This window comes from Nilaparvata lugens, chromosome 13 (genome assembly GCF_014356525.2).
Source record: "Nilaparvata lugens isolate BPH chromosome 13, ASM1435652v1, whole genome shotgun sequence".
In the NCBI taxonomy this organism is placed as follows: domain Eukaryota; kingdom Metazoa; phylum Arthropoda; class Insecta; order Hemiptera; family Delphacidae; genus Nilaparvata; species Nilaparvata lugens.
Genome location: NC_052516.1, coordinates 31502527 through 31522058, shown reverse-complemented (window position 1 = coordinate 31522058; position 19532 = coordinate 31502527). Strand labels below are relative to the sequence as shown.

At 34.3% G+C, this 19532-nt stretch overlaps 1 protein-coding gene across 1 annotated transcript in view; it reads right to left on the bottom strand.

Annotated features, from left to right (window-relative positions):
* LOC120353949 (putative protein kinase C delta type homolog) overlaps positions 1-7974 on the bottom strand; it is a 40505-nt gene extending 32531 nt beyond the window's left edge. Inside the window, 1 exon segment of the mRNA XM_039439506.1 lies at positions 7778-7974. Coding sequence (XP_039295440.1) covers positions 7778-7974 — 197 coding nt within the window.
* Between the last annotated feature and the right edge of the window lie 11558 nt (positions 7975-19532).

The following is a 19532-nucleotide window of genomic DNA, read 5'->3' as shown; positions in this document are numbered from 1 at the left end:
CTTAGAGAATCGACAATTATTTGTTGAAACACCGCCGATTTATGAATTTACATCACATTATTATATTATCGTTATTCTAATTACATTCAATCTTTTTTCTCATTGATTAATTGCTTATACTTTGTAAAATTCGTTGAATAATTAGCATTACCCTCATTCAATGTAAATTAGTGTATTAGCAAGTAAATATTGTAACATACATAAATAAAGAAATTTAATCTAATCTCTCTCTATATATCTCATGAAAAGGGTTGTGTGGCAGAGTGGACCTGCGCCCTACTAAAGGATGATCAATCAATCAATCTCTCTCTCCAATGTCCAAAGCTCCGCCAATTTATGTAGATGCATAACAATATTATCGATAGTCATCCCATATTGATTTCTTTTATCATTATACAGTTCAATAATTATTTTCTTAGTCTATATTATGAAATTCATCTATAATATCGCTGTATTGAAAGCCATTGTATATAAGTAGTGTATAAGTCAGTATATATTGTAATCTACAAAAATATAGTACTCAATTAATCTCCAACTTTCTTACTCTCTCTCTCTCTCACACACACACACTCTCTCCCTCTCTCTCACACACACTCTCTCTGGCATGCAAATTTAAATGGCAAATAACCGACAATTTGATTTGAGAATCTCGGAAGAATAATAACATATTTGGAAGTTACATCATCTCATCAATAACCCACGCACTGTTTCGGAGGAACACGTTAAGTCGTCGGTCTCGGCTGCCTGAAAATCAGTCGTTAGGTCATGTCAGAGCCCCTGAAATTGATCCGTTGTCACCTGAGAGTTCAGTTGTCACTCAATTTTCAAGTAAAATTACATAAAGATGAAAATGTCATGTCTTCTGCATACTGGAACAAAACAGCATTATAAGAGGTAATCATCTGATTGTATATGACCACAGTCGTAGTGAGGGTCATCAATCTGCCTCCTGGTTGTGCAGTATTCTCTAAATTGATTAAAACTATTCTGAATAAGTAGAGATTTCTAAATGATTTCAGTATTATTCAAACTCGTATGGATCTTTCAATAGAAATTTCAAAATCATTGTAATCTTACAAAATATTTTAACAAAATACAATAAGAAAAGTAGGGAAATTTTCAATTTGTATTTTTCTCTATGAACAGTGCAAACAACACAGTAACGTTGTATTTGCTCGCTTCTGAATGCATTACATAAAATAGTCTTCAATTATGCTTATTCCTCAAAGTGAAATATGGGGATATTACAAATGCAAAAACATCTTGAAACAATTGATTTAATTTATGTTTGAGCATTAATTTAATTCAATTAGCAGCATGTAGTGAATCGCTGGACTGGAGTAATAATCCTCTCAAAACCCATCTAACATTTAGAACCGGTCGCACAAAAGTCGGTTAAGTTTTAATAGTGATTGATTTCACGATAAACAATCAGAGAAGGATTTTTCGAAAAGAATGCTTCTCTGATTGGTTCTCGTGAAATTAATCATGATTAAAATTTAACCAGCTTTTGTGCAACCGGTACTTAGTCTATGTGATACTGAGAACATCCACATTAAATATTGCACAGTGAACAGTACAGTTCATATTTTACTATTTTACATATTAGGTACTTTGTTTTTTAGACTCGAGTATGTTTCAAAATGGAATGAAAACCTTTAAAACTGCAATTTCTAAGAAATATAGAAATAGATCAAATCCTTGAATAATAATTGAAGAAATTTGATGGTTGTTTTTCACATTCATTTGAATTGCAAATTAATAATATCCACAATATTTAGATGAATTAATAATATAATAATTTATCTGATTGCCAATGAATTGCAACCAGAGGAGTTTATTGACAAGACATATACATAGTTTTTATATTATGATGAATATACCGTATTCGAATTTCAAACAGAAAATCGAGTGATTTGACAATTTTAAACACAACGTTATAGGATAGAAGGAAATGAATGTATTGACACAATAATTTTAAAGAATTTATTTTCTCTACGTACAATAGAGACATACTATTTACTAGTTTTTCATATTTACATTGAATTTATTATTACATTCATCATAAAACTATGACCTGAATAACCTATAGCAAGAAATTCAGGTAGGCCATGTGTATATAGGCCAAGTTATATACTCTACCGGTACGGTACGGTATAGGAGATGCTGATTATTTTTTCTTATAAATTAGTATTCCAACATGATTACAGGTTATTAATAATTCTGCAAAGTACTTCCTATTCTTTATAATATTGACATATAACTCTCTTGGAATATTCTCTGTGAATTGTTATTATAGTTTGTGTAAAATAAGTTGAGACTTGGCCCTCCATCCGAAGAAATCACATATGGTTGCCAATTCGTGTACAATTGCAACTTTTTCAAATTTCCAATTCAACGTCAGAATTGGATTTAGAATATCATCCGCGATATCCTAGTAGTGCTAGAGAAGATCCAGGTTTAAAGGATTAAAAGGAAATTTAAATGTTATGATAAAATTGGAAACATCGCGAAAATTTGTTTTTCTTTTGAATATCACTTCTCTCAGAATCATGGGGCGTCGTAATGCGTAATAATTAATATCAAATTAACGGGGAGAATGTCTCCTTTCTATTGGTGTCTGGATAATCTTTATCCGACCTATAGTTATATTTTAATTAATGATTATGTTCGTCAATGTCGAGACATTTCAAGCAGAAAATATGAAATTTTTGACATGCTGGAAACTTTTTTGTTTCAAAAGATAAGTGGGTGGTGAAAGCAAGAAAGTTTCTCAGAAATAATTGAAATTATTTTTTCAATTGTCAAAAGTAGTCGGAAGATCGTATTTGAATTATACATCTAGATGGTAACAATCGGAAGATATTGTTGATCAAAAACTAAAATTCATCAAAATTTATTTTTTCTTCTAATTTCACTCATTTTTGATAAATCATAACTCAGTAACAATTGGAGATAGAGAGTTCCGAATGATCTCTTTTTATTCAGAATTTTATAATCTAAAAAGAAGGCACGTGCAAATCTTTCTGTCCGATTACGAGATTTGGCAGAAATAGCTGAAAATTGGAAAATGAGCCGAAAATACGAGGTTTTTGGGCCACTCTGTATCTAGCACAAGGAAATTTTGCATGAAGAAATTGGTTCTAGACTTCTCTTATGTACCCAAATAATATATTGAAAAATCAGAACTACAATTACAATATCACAATATCAATTGCATGCACCATGTATAATTGTATATAGTGACTGGACTAAAGTAGAGTAGTGTATTGGATGGTATCGGCAGAAGTATAACCCCATTGACGGTTTAAATTCCATTTTCAGGCTGGGTGAGACCTTCTTCAAATTGTAAGGGACTCCACAGTCCACACCAACAAAAGTCTTACTAATTTACTTTTTCATAAGTGGTGGTGGTAGAAAATATTGTCTATTTATGAAAGTTAAATCTATTTGAAAAATTATACAAGATCTGAAGTCCACTTTAATTTATTAAGAGTAGGAATTCTCGCAATAATATTTTGTGAAAACACACTGAAAGAGTTTCTATAACTGAATAGTTTCATATAGAATAAAAGATTTTATAATAGTTTTGAACTCATCAATATGGATATATAATGAGGTTGATACAGAATAGCATCATAGGTCATACACAAAAATCACTAGTTAATAATACAGTTAAATACATCTAGAACTAAGAATATTGGGCTAATTAATCTACTGTATAGTTAAATACATCTAGAACTAATAATCTTAGGCTAATTAATCTACTATTGTATTTAACATAGACTTGGCATTCATTTTGATCTTTAGATACATTCAATTAGTCAGCCCTGTTAAATTAATAGATGGTAACTTATGTAATGAGTTATCTACATTAAGATTCTTATCTACTGATTCTTAGATTATTCTTCGAAGTCTTCTACATTTTCATCATCTCAGAAAGCATAGGCTATGGAACTCCTCAACTACTCTGACATTTTTTTGTGTTTCGAATTGATCAAAAACAGACAGAGCTTATTTGAAGTCTTAATAGGGACTTGTGTGACCTCGACACTGTAATGACCTAATTACAATTCGCTAATTACAATTCGTTGCAAGATGTAAGATAAATTTACAATTTAAATTGCATTCATTATGGTATGCATGATCTTTCACGCTGGTCGAAGCTGCCAATATAATAGAGGTATAACTAAAAAAAATACTGTCATTAAAGAATTGCACATCACGTTTTCATAAAAGCTGATTGAAAATCAATGATATTTCATAAAATATTTTATAATATTATAAGGAGTATATCTATAGGGGCAATCTTATAAACATAAGGAGACCATTGTCAAAGGTTTTCGATAAGGTAGGCCTGAAGAAGGTCATTTTCTATGAAAAATTGGATACTGAACAACATATTTTGTTGTTTTATATCAGTATTATAGGCTAGTCTCCATCATAATCTCCATCAGAGATATTAAGTAAAATGAAATTTGCAAGTCCAGTGACAAACTTATGGCAGGACGTGAAGGGGGAATTAAGGTGAAGGAAGTATGGCATAGATGTTGAGATTGTTGAATGCTTTGTTGAATATGTCGGTGAAAGCAGTGCTCACTATATCATTGATGAGAGGTCTGATCACTGCGAACCCAGGTCTCCAGCTGGCATTGATTATCCTGTCCATTATGCCCTCTGAAATGGATAAATTAATAGATGAATAGATGACCAAATGAATGAATGAATTGACTTGTAAAATTATGCATTAAATGATGGGTGTGTAAATGCATCTAATGCTGGTCACTAATGTTAGAACTAGTTGGAAAAAATTGATTGATACACTTTGCATGTTACACATGTCATCACAGCGAAAGCTTTTGAGCAAAACTGTTTGAGGTTAGGTTTTTATATCCTATACTATTTAACGAGCTATTTCTGTTTATATGTTTAGATTTTTAGATGTTTATATATCTGTATGTAACCTGATCTCGAAAACGGCTCTAACAATTCTCACGAAATTTGGAACAAAGTAGGTTTATGATATGAAAATTCGATTGCACCTAGGTCTCAACCCTGGGATAACTCGCTGAAGGACATTAAAGGATATATACGTCCTTGGAAAAACAGCTGGAAATGTTGTTGTCTGTCAATACCGTAATAAAATTGAGTGAACGAGTGCATGTGTGGAATCATTCAGCTGATCTCAAGAGAAGAAAAATTCAGCAATAAAAACTTATTTTCGTTCTTTTCTCTTTTTTTAGAAAACATGTTTAGGTACTTCAGAAAGTCCAAAATAGTAACTAGATGCTATTAATGTAGAATAGTACATATAGCCCAGTCAACGAAGTGTTATAGAGGGAAAAGTTTGGAAGACAATTTTTAACCCCGCAGTTCTGTTTAGGGTAGTGAGGAGGTAATAATATCAAAAGTCCCAACCCCTACCCCCTGTGCTAAGGGGGTGGGGGTGGTTCAAAAGTACCATTTTTTTGGTTTCTCGCATATAACTCGAAAACTATGCATTTTACAGACATGACTATTCCATAAGAAATTAAAGCTTACATAATTTCCTATAATATTGATCTGACTACTTTTTCTATATCTCTTTCACTTTTCGAGATATCCGCTCTAAAAGATGTGTCATTTAAAAAAAAACACATTCTCCCTCAATTTTTTGCTATTATAACTTTTTGAATATCGACGGAAAGAATCCATGCTGATCATGAGCTTATAGAGCATCGAATTCTCTTCAAATTTATGTATAATTTCACAAGTTTACGCACATCCCCACGACTGTTGCAGCAGCTTCAGTGTTCAGTGTGAGATCTTCAGTTATGCAAAGATAGACCAATATTGACTAAGGAATTTGGACGGAATGTTTTGAACACAATTTTTGACTTTGCAGCTTTGTTAGGACCAGTTAGGGGGTGAACATATCAAAAGTCCCCATCCCTATCCCTTGTGCTAAAGGGATTTGGGTAGTTTAAAAGTTGCATTTCTCAATGTTTTGCTTACACGCTCATATCTTGAGAAAAATGCGTTCAACCGAACCCTTTTTTGAGCATTCATTGCCTGGACTAATAGTATATTAACAAATACTGTAGCAAACATAGTATATCATTCAAAATCGAATTCATAGTATATATATTTGTAATTGATGATGTGTTTGTTTTTTGAAATGTGAATAAATTATTATTTTAATGAGTGATAGTATACATTTGAAAAGGGACAGTTTTGGGTATATTAAGCCTGCTGTGCCTCCTCATATAACTGTAAACATAATGTACGACTGAGAAAATGAATAAATAAATATAAACTATAAATTAAATCTTTCGTTAAAAATTGTCTATGCTTTTACACTCCAGTGCAAAGCCCGGTCCCCCGATATTCATTGTAATGTGTAATTTTCCAGTGGTTTACTATTAATATTGGTTTTATGTTAAAAGTCTCTCGCTGATAACAAAATATGCATGATAAAACATGTGCCTATATAGATGTTTATCATGCATATTTTACCGTTAGTGGCCAGCCTAATGTGAACACACCTAACCCCCTAAGACAAAGTTGTGCATTTTCTATGATCCTCATTCCTCAATCCTCAATACTTGAGAGTTAGTTAATATTATTCGGTTACAATCAATAGAAATTATTGGATTGTTGGATTGCTCTAACTGATTGAAGCAATCGCTGCATTGATGTTTATAATAACTTCATCAATTATTATTTAATTGATGTGTTTTTAATACATTCAAAATATAAGTGGACCAGAGTTTATTTAGTTCGGTCATCTTGTAGCTCAATAGATATTTTCAGAGGGATAAATTGACATTTCACATTGGATTACCTTGTGAGTATTTATTCCAGTCAATACATTTCGTATTACAATCTAATCCATTTATACAGAGCTTTATACAGAGTGCCCCAAAACACAACGGATTTTTGGCTCCTATTCCAGTTCTTTGAGATTTTTGCTGAATTGGACAGAAAAATCACTCTTGCCATTTTTTTAGATAATACAATTTTTTATTGAATTGAATTATTCGGAGCTCTCTCTATCATCATTGTGATGTTACAAATTTTCTCCATACAAAAATTGAATCTCCTATTCGATATTCAAAATCAATAAAAGTCGATAATCAATATCATTGTCTGTATAATCAAGAAGTGACATGATACTTTTTTCATCAGCTGTTCAATGATGTTGGAATACTTAGAAAATTAATTTTTCTAAATTAACAAATATTTATAATCGAGATAAAGGTTAGATAAAATTCGAAACAGATTAAAAATAAAGTTTTATTGGAAATAATAAATGTAATAATTGTAAACTTATAATTTTGGATTTGTTGAGGTTGGCAATGATGACTTGTTTAGGTGTGGCTTTGGAATTTTTAGATGCTTCCCTCAAAAAATGGTGGATGGCTTGGCTTTTCGGTGTATTTTGTTCTCTTCAAATTTTTCTATATATTTGAAGTTTAAAATACTGATATCTGAACTTTCTTATAAAATCTATTGATGTTGTAAATCATCTGTGAAGTGTAAATTTTGTTATTTTCTTTTTTTTTTTTTGTGTTATATAATTATTTTTGTATAATATGAAACGCCATAAGCCTATGTTAAGACTCGTATATAAAAGATGAGTACAGTTTAGTTTGTAAGTTTTATATCTATCAATTTACAACTAAAATCATCGTTTCTAATTTTTAGAGAACTTTTGAATTTATATTAGATGATTATATCAAACGAATTTGAAACTCTAATTATGTTCAATCTGTGTGTGATTAAGGTCCGTTGTCACTGGTGCGGCTGGAACGATAATCGTTGAACTACAGTCGTTGGACGATAATCGTAGAGCGCCTGCTGTACATTGTCTTGAATGGCGCCGTTGTCACTGACGCGACTGTCAACAGAGTCGCTGACTGCAATCGTACGGGTCTGCTTGCTGCTGGAGCAGTCATAATCGCAGTCGTTGGCCGATTTTCGAGGAGTGCACATGTGAGTTTGATAGAGTGCGTGTCATCATTGTGCAATGCCATCCAAAACAGCTCTTTTAACATTAAAATTTACACCTGAGGAAGACGAGAAATTAGTGGAGGCGATTTCTCCTCACCCTTTGATTTACGACTAGAAATCCCCAGTATAAGGACCAAAGGGCTAAAGACAATGTTTGGGTGGTTATATCTGAAGAAGTTGGAAGATCAGGTAAGTGTATTTCACATAATTAACTAATATAACTAATAATAACCCCCACAGTTTGATTAACAAATAACTCAGTAGCCGTTTCTTTAAACTCATCATTCAGTACTTCACTTAGCAACAGTCAAACTCAACTGAACTAATGTTATTAATCGCATCAGTGACAATGACCACTGCAACGATCATCGCCGAGCGATGATCGTCCACCGATAATCGTTCAACGACTATCGTTCCAGCCGCACCAGTGACAACGGACCTTTAGTTGTTCTGATGTAATCTGAAATTTTCGAATAATGAAAAATTATGATTATAATTGATTTGCTCTAAACTGGAGTTCTTATTCTGAAACAGTGAACCCATTCATAATTACTGTCAAGATATTGGTGAAAGGTACCGATAGCTTTTCTTTAGGTGATAGGTGGAAACTATCATACAATTTTGGAGAAATTTGATAGCACGGCATCATTGAGTGCTGAGTTCAATTTTCAAAAATGAGTCAATCTTGGTAACCCCGAAATTTGGAGGAAATTCCATATTTAATCGACTATATCTTCCGTTTTCAACTATTAAAATTTATGATTCAAAATCCTCTAGAGGCGTAGTTTTTTGCTCTACAACCTGAGACTGAGTAGGTAGACCGTTCTATATCTCAGATAGATTTCCAGATACACCTCTAATTGAGATTTCGCACAATAATATAAAGGTTTATGAGATCATGTTCTATCATATACACCGTCTGATAAACTTATTCAAGTATTTTCTAGTGGAGAGGCATGCATAAGGATACCTCAAGGATCAAAATGTCAAACACTGTTAACTTTTGACATGAATGATCGGATCCGCTCATACTACAGCTCATTCTTTTCGGCTCTTCAGGCGGTTCGAAATCACATATATAGTTTAATTCTGTCAAAAAGTGAGAAATTTAAAAAGAGGCGATCGTGAATTTTTCTGTGTGTTGGCTCGATTTGGCTCCAATCTTAAAGGGGCGTTAAGACAAAAGGAACCCAAACCGTGGTTTTTGGGGCACTCTGTAAAAATCTCCAGGGCTAGAAGATCAACTTGCTCTATCTTGGCTGTCCAATACTCCAGAATCATGCACGGAAAATTTTGCATGCTCGGAATTGATTCCCCAAAGGCCCTTGGCCCTTTTTACTACCTCGTGACTGGACTAGATGGTGAAGCTAACCCAACTCACCTTTTAATTCACTTCTATAACTACCAGGTTCTTTTGGGCCCTGTTGCATGAGAAATATTCAAGTAATTTCCTATACCAATAACCACCTGTTCACTATTGAACAAGCGTTAGTGAAGTTCTCAGTTTTGACTAGCTGGAGCCCAAAGTCGTTGTTTTCTGTCTGGTTGTATGTTCTCACTTTAGTGAGAATTGATCAAATTCAATATGTTTTATTCAACAAATGTACAGTTAAATTGAATATACTCATTTTGTATCTGTACATAATACTAATCAATCAGCTTGAAATTTTGAGCACGAATTCTTCGAACCTTCTTATAAGTTCGTATCACATGACCACCTTCCCATTTGAAAAAATGAAGTTGGATTCAAAATGAAGCTGCAGAAAATTTTGAAGCGACAGAAAGTTTTTTTTTCAATTGTAATAGGATTCCCATGAAACCTACTACTGTAATATCATACTTGTAGAAGATATTTTTAGCTGTTTCCATAATAATTCTCACCAACTATGTATAATTACAGGTTGCAGAAATCAGAGATCAATACAACAGTTCATGAGCGAGTTCTTCAACCCAGGGGGTCTCCAGTATTATTATAGTGAGGTTCACGTTATCATGGCAGTGAAGAAAGATAGAAGAACAGCGTTGCCGATTCTCTTCCTTGGCACTGCCTTCTATAGAGGGTAACTGATACCGGTATATCACCAGTACATCTGATTTAATATCAACTGTTCATTCTTGTTTAAGTTATATTTCATTCGTCAGGAAAATAAATTTTTCAATTATTAAAGAAGATATTTTCATAATTATTGAGACTATGTATTTGTTTTTCGATTATATTTCTACATTGTTGGAAACGATCTGGCAAAGGCAGAGCTAGAAAAGGATAGACCTATGTGCTTTGAAGAGTGACAGACAAGGATAGCAACACCAATGCTAATCAAATACTGCCATTATAACGTGATCCTCACTATAGTTTTATTCTCTCATGCAATAGCCCCTTTGTGAGTAAGATTAGTAATGATAAAGCGGATAACAGATATTTTAGCGGTTTTTGTAATCAAGAAATGGAAAAATAATTATTATCCCCATGGTAATAAGCTCCATAATGCGACCATGCACACATATCACAATAGATTAAATGAACTATTATTAGTTCATATTATTTGCATGCGCTTTCAAAATTTAATTTTTTTAGTATTAATTTAGACGGGGAGTGATTGTTTTTGCAGACAAAAACGGTCCAATCGCATCGTTTATAGATCGCTCATCGTCTATAATCGCTCATCCTTTGAAAAATATGAGTGCAGTTCTCTAGGTACAGTGCGATACTCCCGTTCGGACAGCAGTTCTACAATTACAACGCAGTTATGAGATTAAAAATTAGTACTTCACGATGGTTCAGTAATCAGTATCTAAAACTATAGCTTAAATTACAGTAAATAATCTCTTATAGCCAGTTTAGCCAAACAACGCACAAGCCAGACTTCTTTCCAGTAAGAAGTGTGTATATCTAGTGCAGCAACCATTCTTATAACAGACTACGACTTTTGTAACAATTTCTACCATGAAAACTATTGTTTCTGATACTGTATAGTGAGAGTATTTATCAGCTGTAGGCTACACTGCGTTATACGGTACAACTGTATTTAAATGCACTGCTATTATGTCCCCTCAAAGTAATCCATATTCACTAACCAGGACATTTAACATTTAAGACATCTATTCTGGTTCATGGTATTTATCCGTTCCATTCCCAATCACCAGGAAAGTGTTCCCTTCGCTATTTATTAATGATCTATTGCTGTCTCATAACAATTTTAGATACTTGGTTGGCTATACTGTGGATATGTTATTCTATAGAACGCATCTACGAAGTTGGGGTTGAATTTAAAGACTTTGATGATATAATGATTGGTTTTGGAAGATTACTTTTCCACATGGCTGGGTTGATACAGAAGGTACTCTACTATATTAGAACACACGAAATGATAACGTTTTTTGAAAAATGGGAAAAGTTCGAGACCGAGTATGAGAATATAACTGGGAAACAATTGAAAACGATTAATTTCAAGAAAAGTGTGCCACTCATATTGGCTAGTTTCATCTGTATTGTTTCAATTATGTCTACCTTCCATTTCCGCCTACATCTTGAAGATCGGGAGAATGAGCCAGGTAAGTGAAATAGCTAGTTCCACGGACTATGGTTTCCACATCTATGGTTTCCTCTGAACAAAAATATGACTTAAAATAAGTCATTATAGTCCATACAAAATTACTTCCGACTTGAGGGAATATGTTGGAGTAAGTTGGAGTTGGTGGCTCGTTGTAGTAAGTGTCCAATGCCTGCGCGGTCTATAAAACAACGATATCTGCACAAACTTGGTTTGTGAACGCCTGGTTTGAGCCAGTGAGTATGGAATGTAACATTTTATAAATTTTATACTCACTGGTTTGAGCCAGATTTGCGCCGTGTAGACCGGAGATCGGTGCAAATTTCTAAGGTTTGAAGGTTTGTGCTTTTTTGATCAATCTCAGCCAGTTTGCTGACTCTTCTAGGAAGCGAGTATGACTCATCTACCTATCAGAACCTAAATTGCTTCAAAATGAAGACAGAGAATTCGTGATTTCAGATTCGGATACAGCACCCTCGAATTAAACATGTTAGAGGTCATCAGTTCTCAAAAATACTCAAAAACAAGGAATATTTTTTAATGGATAACTATTTTGTTATTTACTCTATAGTAATGTGTTGGATATATTTATTTTTTCTTCACTTGATAAGTAGTATTCTTGATTATATCAAGGAGAAGGAGGAGGAGTAGTAGTAGGAGGAGGAGGAGCAGGAGGAGGAATAGCTGTGTGTGAGAAGTATAGAATCAATTAACTTCTATCATAATAATAGTTTATTGTACGAAATTCCTTGCTAATAATTTTATAAAGACTTCCGCTACTGCGGAACAGATTAATTGAATAGTTGCAATATCCAATCTCCATCCATCTTCACCTATCAATTTATTCTTTACAATATAATTGTATAATGTTCAGTATATTTAAATAGTGTCTACTCTTGAGTGTGAGTTTAAATTCCCAGCTTCAAAAAAATTGAAGTCAGAGCAGGGCTGGATTTATATTATTATGGGCGGAATGGGCTATAGCCCAGGGCGGTAGAATTCAGGGGGCTGCAAATTTTGGTGTAGAATGTAAAAAAATTATTCGAAATAAAAAATATTATTCCAAATCTTACTTCTTCTGTGGTGTGACTATTGAGATTTGAGTTAGATTTGATTTAAGGTTGGTGTCGTGTGAACAGAGGTTTGCGCAAACCAGTAGATTTGTGCAAACCCAAGTTTGTGTAAACGTTTACACAAATATCGCTGTCGTGTAGACCCGACATAAGTGAAAACACATTGGTCCAATCAAGAGAACCTGAGTTCGAATCTCGACCAGGGAAAAAGTTTTTGACCACTGCACAATCACATAGATACTGCCAACCCGTCTTTAGGAGACGATAAGCCATCGGCACAGACCAGTAATAGTGTATAGCTATAACCAGACTACCTATAACGTTGGACCTAACCTAACCATCTCTCATCATCATCCCTCCCACTCATTACCCACGCACAAGCCTAAGAACAAGTGTTGTTGCAGATTCGTATTTGGCAATTGATCACTATCTCTTATCTCAAATTCTAATAACTTCCTTATTATAAATAAAGAAATAAAATCCTGTTCTCGGATTTGGATCCAGACACCCAAAAATTTAAAATCTTGAGTGTAATTTCCAAAAATACCAAAAATAAGTGAGTTTTGGTCACTTTTATTTGAAATTTTATAGTGCTCGAGGTCTCACGTTAGTGCTAAGTTAGCGTCTACGTCATTGCACCCTCTTCCATGCAGTTTGCCCCTTATAAAGGAACGAAAAGTTGTAAAAATCGCTATCAACAAGCTTATGCTAGCTGTGCTGCTTGTGTTGTGATATTGCAAATTGCCAGGATGGAAACAGGCTTAAAGACTACAATACGCTGGCCGCTTTAGCATGGCAACATCGCCACCATGGTATCCCTATTTTTCTCTGCTCTGCAAATTCCTCCAAGTCAGAAGTTATTTTGTATGGACTATATACGAGGGTTATCTCTAAAGTGAAGACCGTTTTGTTGTAAAAACATTTATTAAAAAAAAATATGTTCAAACAAAGTGATACAGAATGAAATACACAACTTACATTAGTGCTCTACATAGTTGCCATATGAATTGAGACATTTGTCATAGCGATTCACCAGCTTTAATATACCTCATCGTATCTTCTGCCACCAGTTCATTTAGCCATCGATTCACAGCACCTTTAAGTTCGTCATCACCCGCGAATTGCTTACCTCCCAAAAATTCTTTCAATTGCCAAACAAATGGTAATCTGGAGGTGCTAAATCTGGACTGTATGGTGGTGACTGGGAATTTCCCATCCAAATCTGTTCAGTAAATCGAGCATTTACCAGCCACATGTAGGCGAGCATTATTGTGCAACAGTATGATGCCGTCAGTAAGTCGTCCGCGGCGGCGATTCTGAATGGCATGCCGTAACTTGAAGAGTGTTTCACAGTAATATTCTGCATTTACAGTCGTTCCAGTCATTCCGCATGGCGTAAAGTCAATCAATATAATGCCAAATCGATCCCAAAATACCGTGGCCATCAATTTCCTTCCAACGGCAGTGGCTTGATCTTTTTTGGTTCGTTGGTGACTGAGGATGACACCATTCACATGACTGCCATTTTCTTTCTGGCGAGTAATAAGAAATCCAGGTTTCATAATTGAAGTAAGGTATTCACTATTCATCACCATTTTCTTTGTAGCGCATTAGGAATTCCAAAGCAGATCCCATTTGGATTGTTTGTGACATTCTGATAGCACGTACGGCACCCAACGTGCACAAACTTTTCTGAAGCCTAAATGGTCATGCACAATGCAACCAATAACAGCTCTTGAAACACCAGGGAAAATACGGGTCAATTCAGATATTGTCACGCGACGATTGTTTTTGATTTCTTCATTGACCTTTTTCAACAAGTCCTCGTTGATTATTGAGGGCCTCCTGGAACGTCTTCATCATGCACGTTAACTCTCTTATTTCTAAACCTTTCACACCATTTTCGAACGTTTCTTTCATTCATTACATTTTCACTGTACACAGTAACCAACTGCCTATGAATTTCGACCAGTTTAACGTTTTGATGGTTTGAAAAACGTATCACTCCACGAATTCCACAATCGGCGGCAACATCAATAATTGTCCCATTCATTTCTAATGCTATAACTGAAACATAAATAAAGATAGAACAATGCGACAAATGGCAGACAACAATGTAGTGTGTATATATGAGACTGGATTCAGCTGACACAGGTTAGCCAACCTCATGGCAAGAAATTCCCAATGGTCTTTACTTTAGAGATAATATAAACTCTCATACATCAAGCTTGACTAAGTTTGTGAATCTATGCTTTTTTGTGTATATTATACTGATATAACAGCTGATTATTTGTGTATATTAGCTGAACTTCTATGACAAATTAAAAGAAAATGTTAGCTGAACTCATTTGTGTATATTAGCTGAACTTTTGTGACAAATTTAAAGAAAATGTTTTCCTCCATCTACTGTCCAAAGTACTTACTGTACTTTACTCCCTGAAACATGATCCTAAAGTGTCACATTTTTGATCTCTGGACTAAAAATCAGAAAAACTCTCTAGGGAGCAAAAGTAACTCTACTTGAATAGCATGGAAAGCTTCTCTATTTTAAAAACTTACATTGGAAATAGGTTGGAAGCAAAACCCTAAAGAAATATCTTAAGGTCTTTGGTTGGGTATCTTTAAGGTATATTCAGGGTAAGATATCTTTAAGGTCATCTTTAAGGTCTTTGGTTGGAAGGTTGAAGCTCAGATGAGGAGACATAATAGAGTGTCTGTCATTGAGCCAACTGGATTCAATACCTCAACCACAAATTGATCGATCATGAAATATATGTTTATATGATATTACATACTTAATATAAGTAGACAACAAAAATAAATACATATTTTAAAATATTTTATTCTATTCAAAATACCAACCAAAAAATATTTTTTATCTGTGATTCAAATCTGAAACACATGATGTACCAAAATTTTGAGTTATTAAATGGAATTTATTCTATGTTAAGTTAGTAGTTTTCAGTTCCCATGAAGATAGTAAATTTATTCTTGTTCATTGGCAACTTAGCCAGCATTTCTAAAATCGTTATAATTATGATCAGAATCTTATTAAAGTCCTTGATTCCCACGATCCCACTTGGAATTATCTATTCTCACGACAGATCTAGACGCCAGAAGTATGCTGAATCAATCCCATAATTCTAAACTTGCAAAAGGGAAATAACTTTTCTCTCCTAGTTTCCTTCTTGCTTGAACGTATCACCTTCCTTATTTACTGAGGAGAAAGAGAGTGGGCGAAGAGAAATTCACAGGCGATCGGGTAAATATTTCAAAGTAATTATGGTAAAACTGATCAGTCTGGACGCCTCTGAAAACTAGGAGAGCGATCATTCTAATCCCAGCTGTCGTAGTGTTAACTGTTTCTTGAGATTTTATTTCATTTCCAGTAATGTTTTTGTTTGGGGGTACATTCTCATTCTCTCCAGGAGATTGATTGTCCAAGTAAATCGGACATCCTTTGAAGTTACTTTAAATGTAGGCTAAGAGTAAATTTAGAAGTAAAGTCCCCCTTTAGAATATGCTAATGGATACTGTAGCTTGAATTAGGATGACGATTGATTCCCTCTATACTTCGGATCTTCAATACCGCTTTTGGGTGAGTATTTTCATTATTGTCATTGAATATAATTTATCATTTGTGAAGTGATTTATGTATGTTAATAATATTATTTCCTCATAGGAAGCGGTGAATTGTATTTATTTGATGATCTACCTAGATCATCAATTGGATACAATCCTATTAGATATGGTAATTATTATGTTTCTAATTCTGTTGTAAATTGTCATCAGGTTTCTGTATCGGGCCGAGAATTTCCATTGTAAAAGGGCCGGCGACTCTTCCAATCATGGATGGAATCGTACGTCATTGAACGCTGATGATAGGAGAGAACAAGACTAACTCCCTTTTGGATCTGTCGCCGCGACGCCTGAACATTCCTGGAGGACAACCAAACATCTTCACCCTTCATCCATCTCCGCCAGGGACTCCGGACATCGCGACGACAACTACAAGATGAGTACTTGATCTTTCCCCATCAGAATTCAATGTCTCCCTTAAATTTTGGTCTCTTAAGACATAAATTTGGTCTCTTAAAGACAAAGATAATCTTTAATTGAAGAAGTATTTATTGTAAAGTGTTGTTTGAATTTAAATATTTAATATAGAGGCAATCAATCGTCAAATGATTTTTATTTCGATTCCTCACCACTGGAATAGTACTAGAAATTTCACTAACCCCTCCACCATCGGGGTCTCGCATGATTTCCAAACTTAATTATAGTTGTCTGAGAATTTAGGTTCTCAAAAGACACTATAATGAACTGGAGTCGGCCATAATAATACTGTATTGTCAGCCAGCTAATATTTGTTACAACTTTTGTGCAATCGGCAGTGTCAGCCAGACCACCTGTTTTTCGATTTTAGATTTGTGAGAAAAACATTATCACCAATACATGAGTTATTAAAATTATTTGATTTGCAGTTTCTATAAAATGTAGGTGGAGGAAAAATTTTGTGTACATCACGAGTAAATAGTTATTTGTATATCCAGAGTGAAAATGCCACTTTTTCTCTTGAGGGGAGATTTAATATATTCTGAGGCGAAGCTGAGGTCAAAAATTTCCATGAGGGAGAAAAAGCATTTTTCACTCGTGATATAAACATTTTTCCTTCACCTCATTTAAAAACATCTAGAAACTTACGTGACCAGTAACAATGTGTTAGACAGAGGTTCTCAAAGTGTGGGGCGCGACCCCAAGGGGGGGCGCGATGAATCCTCAGGGGGGGCGCGAAGTTTGGTTGAAAAATTATTTAAATTTACTTCTAAAATAATTACAATAGCATCTTTCTTCTTCCATTCTTTTATTCTCTATTGATTGATACAATAAGTACATCATCAAATTGATAGGGAGAGAAAAAATAAGGACTTTACCAAAGCCCCCATCACTCTCCCACATACCGGTGAAAGCATTTTCCAAACGATTGATACATTTTTGAAGGACAATGACATGTATTGGAGCAAATGTGTAGCAATTTGCGCAGATGGATCTCGGGTTATGTTAGGAAAGTACACTGGACTTCAAGGGTTGATCAAAAAGGTAGCACCAGAAGCTAGATGGACATACTGTATAATCCATAGGGAGGCTTTAGCAGCAAACGTATGACTCTTGAACTTGATGAAGTTTTTTACATGTTGATGTAAAAACAGTCAAACTCATTAAAGGGCAGCCTTTAAAGTCATGAGTTTTTAGGATTCTCTGTGAAGACATGAGCTCAGAACACACAGCTCTACTGTTTCATACTGAAACTCGCTGGCTATCAAAAGGAAAGGCTTTAATTAGAATATTTAAGCTCAGACATGAAGTCATTACACTTTTGCTTGAGGAAAACCACCAAAACTCAAAGTATTTCACCAACTCAAATTTTTTGCTGCAATTAGCATAAATGGCGGATATCTTTGAGAAAATATATGTCCTAGCCAAGTGTCTGCAGAGAAAAGAAGCAAACATTCTGCAATGGACTGAAATGGTGAAAAGCTTTGTGGAGAAGCTAAGTTTGTACGAGTGCGGTTTCAAAAGTGACAATTTGCAGTCATTTCCTTATCTTAAGATTATCACTGATGAAATGTATCTAACATTTCATACAAATGTATCTAGCTCCAGCCAATGAGAAGAAATACTTTTTTGGAAATTTAGAAATCCTTAAAAGTAGTTTTGGAAAATATTTTAATGAAAAACTTAAATGGTTTGGCATGGATTGAAACCCCATTAAAATCCTCAATCAATGAGTAAAGATAACCTCATTGATCTCAAAGGTGACTCTGCGCTTAAAATGAAGTTTGAAGAATATTTTCTCATATCCTTCTGGATTGGTGTGCAAATGGAACATTCAATTTTGAGTGAAAAGGGATTGAAGATATTGACTCCATTTGCAACAATTTATTCCTGTGAAACTGGGTTTACTGCTCTAGCTGCCATGAACGTGAATATAGATCAAGACTGGTTGTGACCTAGGAACTTAGAGTAGCATTATCAGTGCTGACACCTCATTCAATAAACTCTGTGCGAAAAAACGAGCTCATCATTCACAATGAAGCTCTTCTTATTGTTCATTGCAACAAAAATATAAACTATGTAGGACAGTATCTGAATAAATTATAATTGTTTTTATAGAATTTGTTGTTTCATTATGATTGAAACTATTGCCCCATTGGGTTATGTATAGAATGTGCTAAACTCAACTGAATGGATATTGAGTGTGAAATTAGGCATATGTACGTATACAAATATGTACAACATGTATAGTAGTCATCTATAAATGTGGGGGGGCCGGCTTACAGCTGAACTATTCAGGGGGGGCTCGAAATAAAAAGTTTGAGAACCACTGTGTTAGAACATAACCTAAAAAGTAAACAGCTGGAATTAATAACAATTCACTGCTGACAGAGGTATAATTAGCTATCTGTGACACTAAGCAAAAGCTGTGACACACAATGGCGACTCATAACTACATGTTTGCATTCCGAATTTGATTAGTTGATGGGAAATATTATTGTTGGCTGGTATTTTGAATAACAGAATATTGAAAAAATCAATCTAATTTTTATAGTATACTAATATGAAGTATGTAATAGGTAATTTTAGCATACAAACTTATATATTTCATATGTTAATCAAATTTCTGGTTGAGGTATTTAATTTAGTTGGCTCAATGACTACTCTATTATGCTTCCTCATCTGAGCTTAGACCTTCTAACCTATTTTCAATGTAAGTTTTTAAAATAGAGATGTTTCCCATGTTATTCAAATGGAGTTACTTTCCCTAGGGAATTTTTTTCTTTTTTAGTACAGAGAGCAAAAAAGTGACACTTTAGTATTATGTTCCAGGGAGTAAAGTGAGTACTTGAGACAGTAG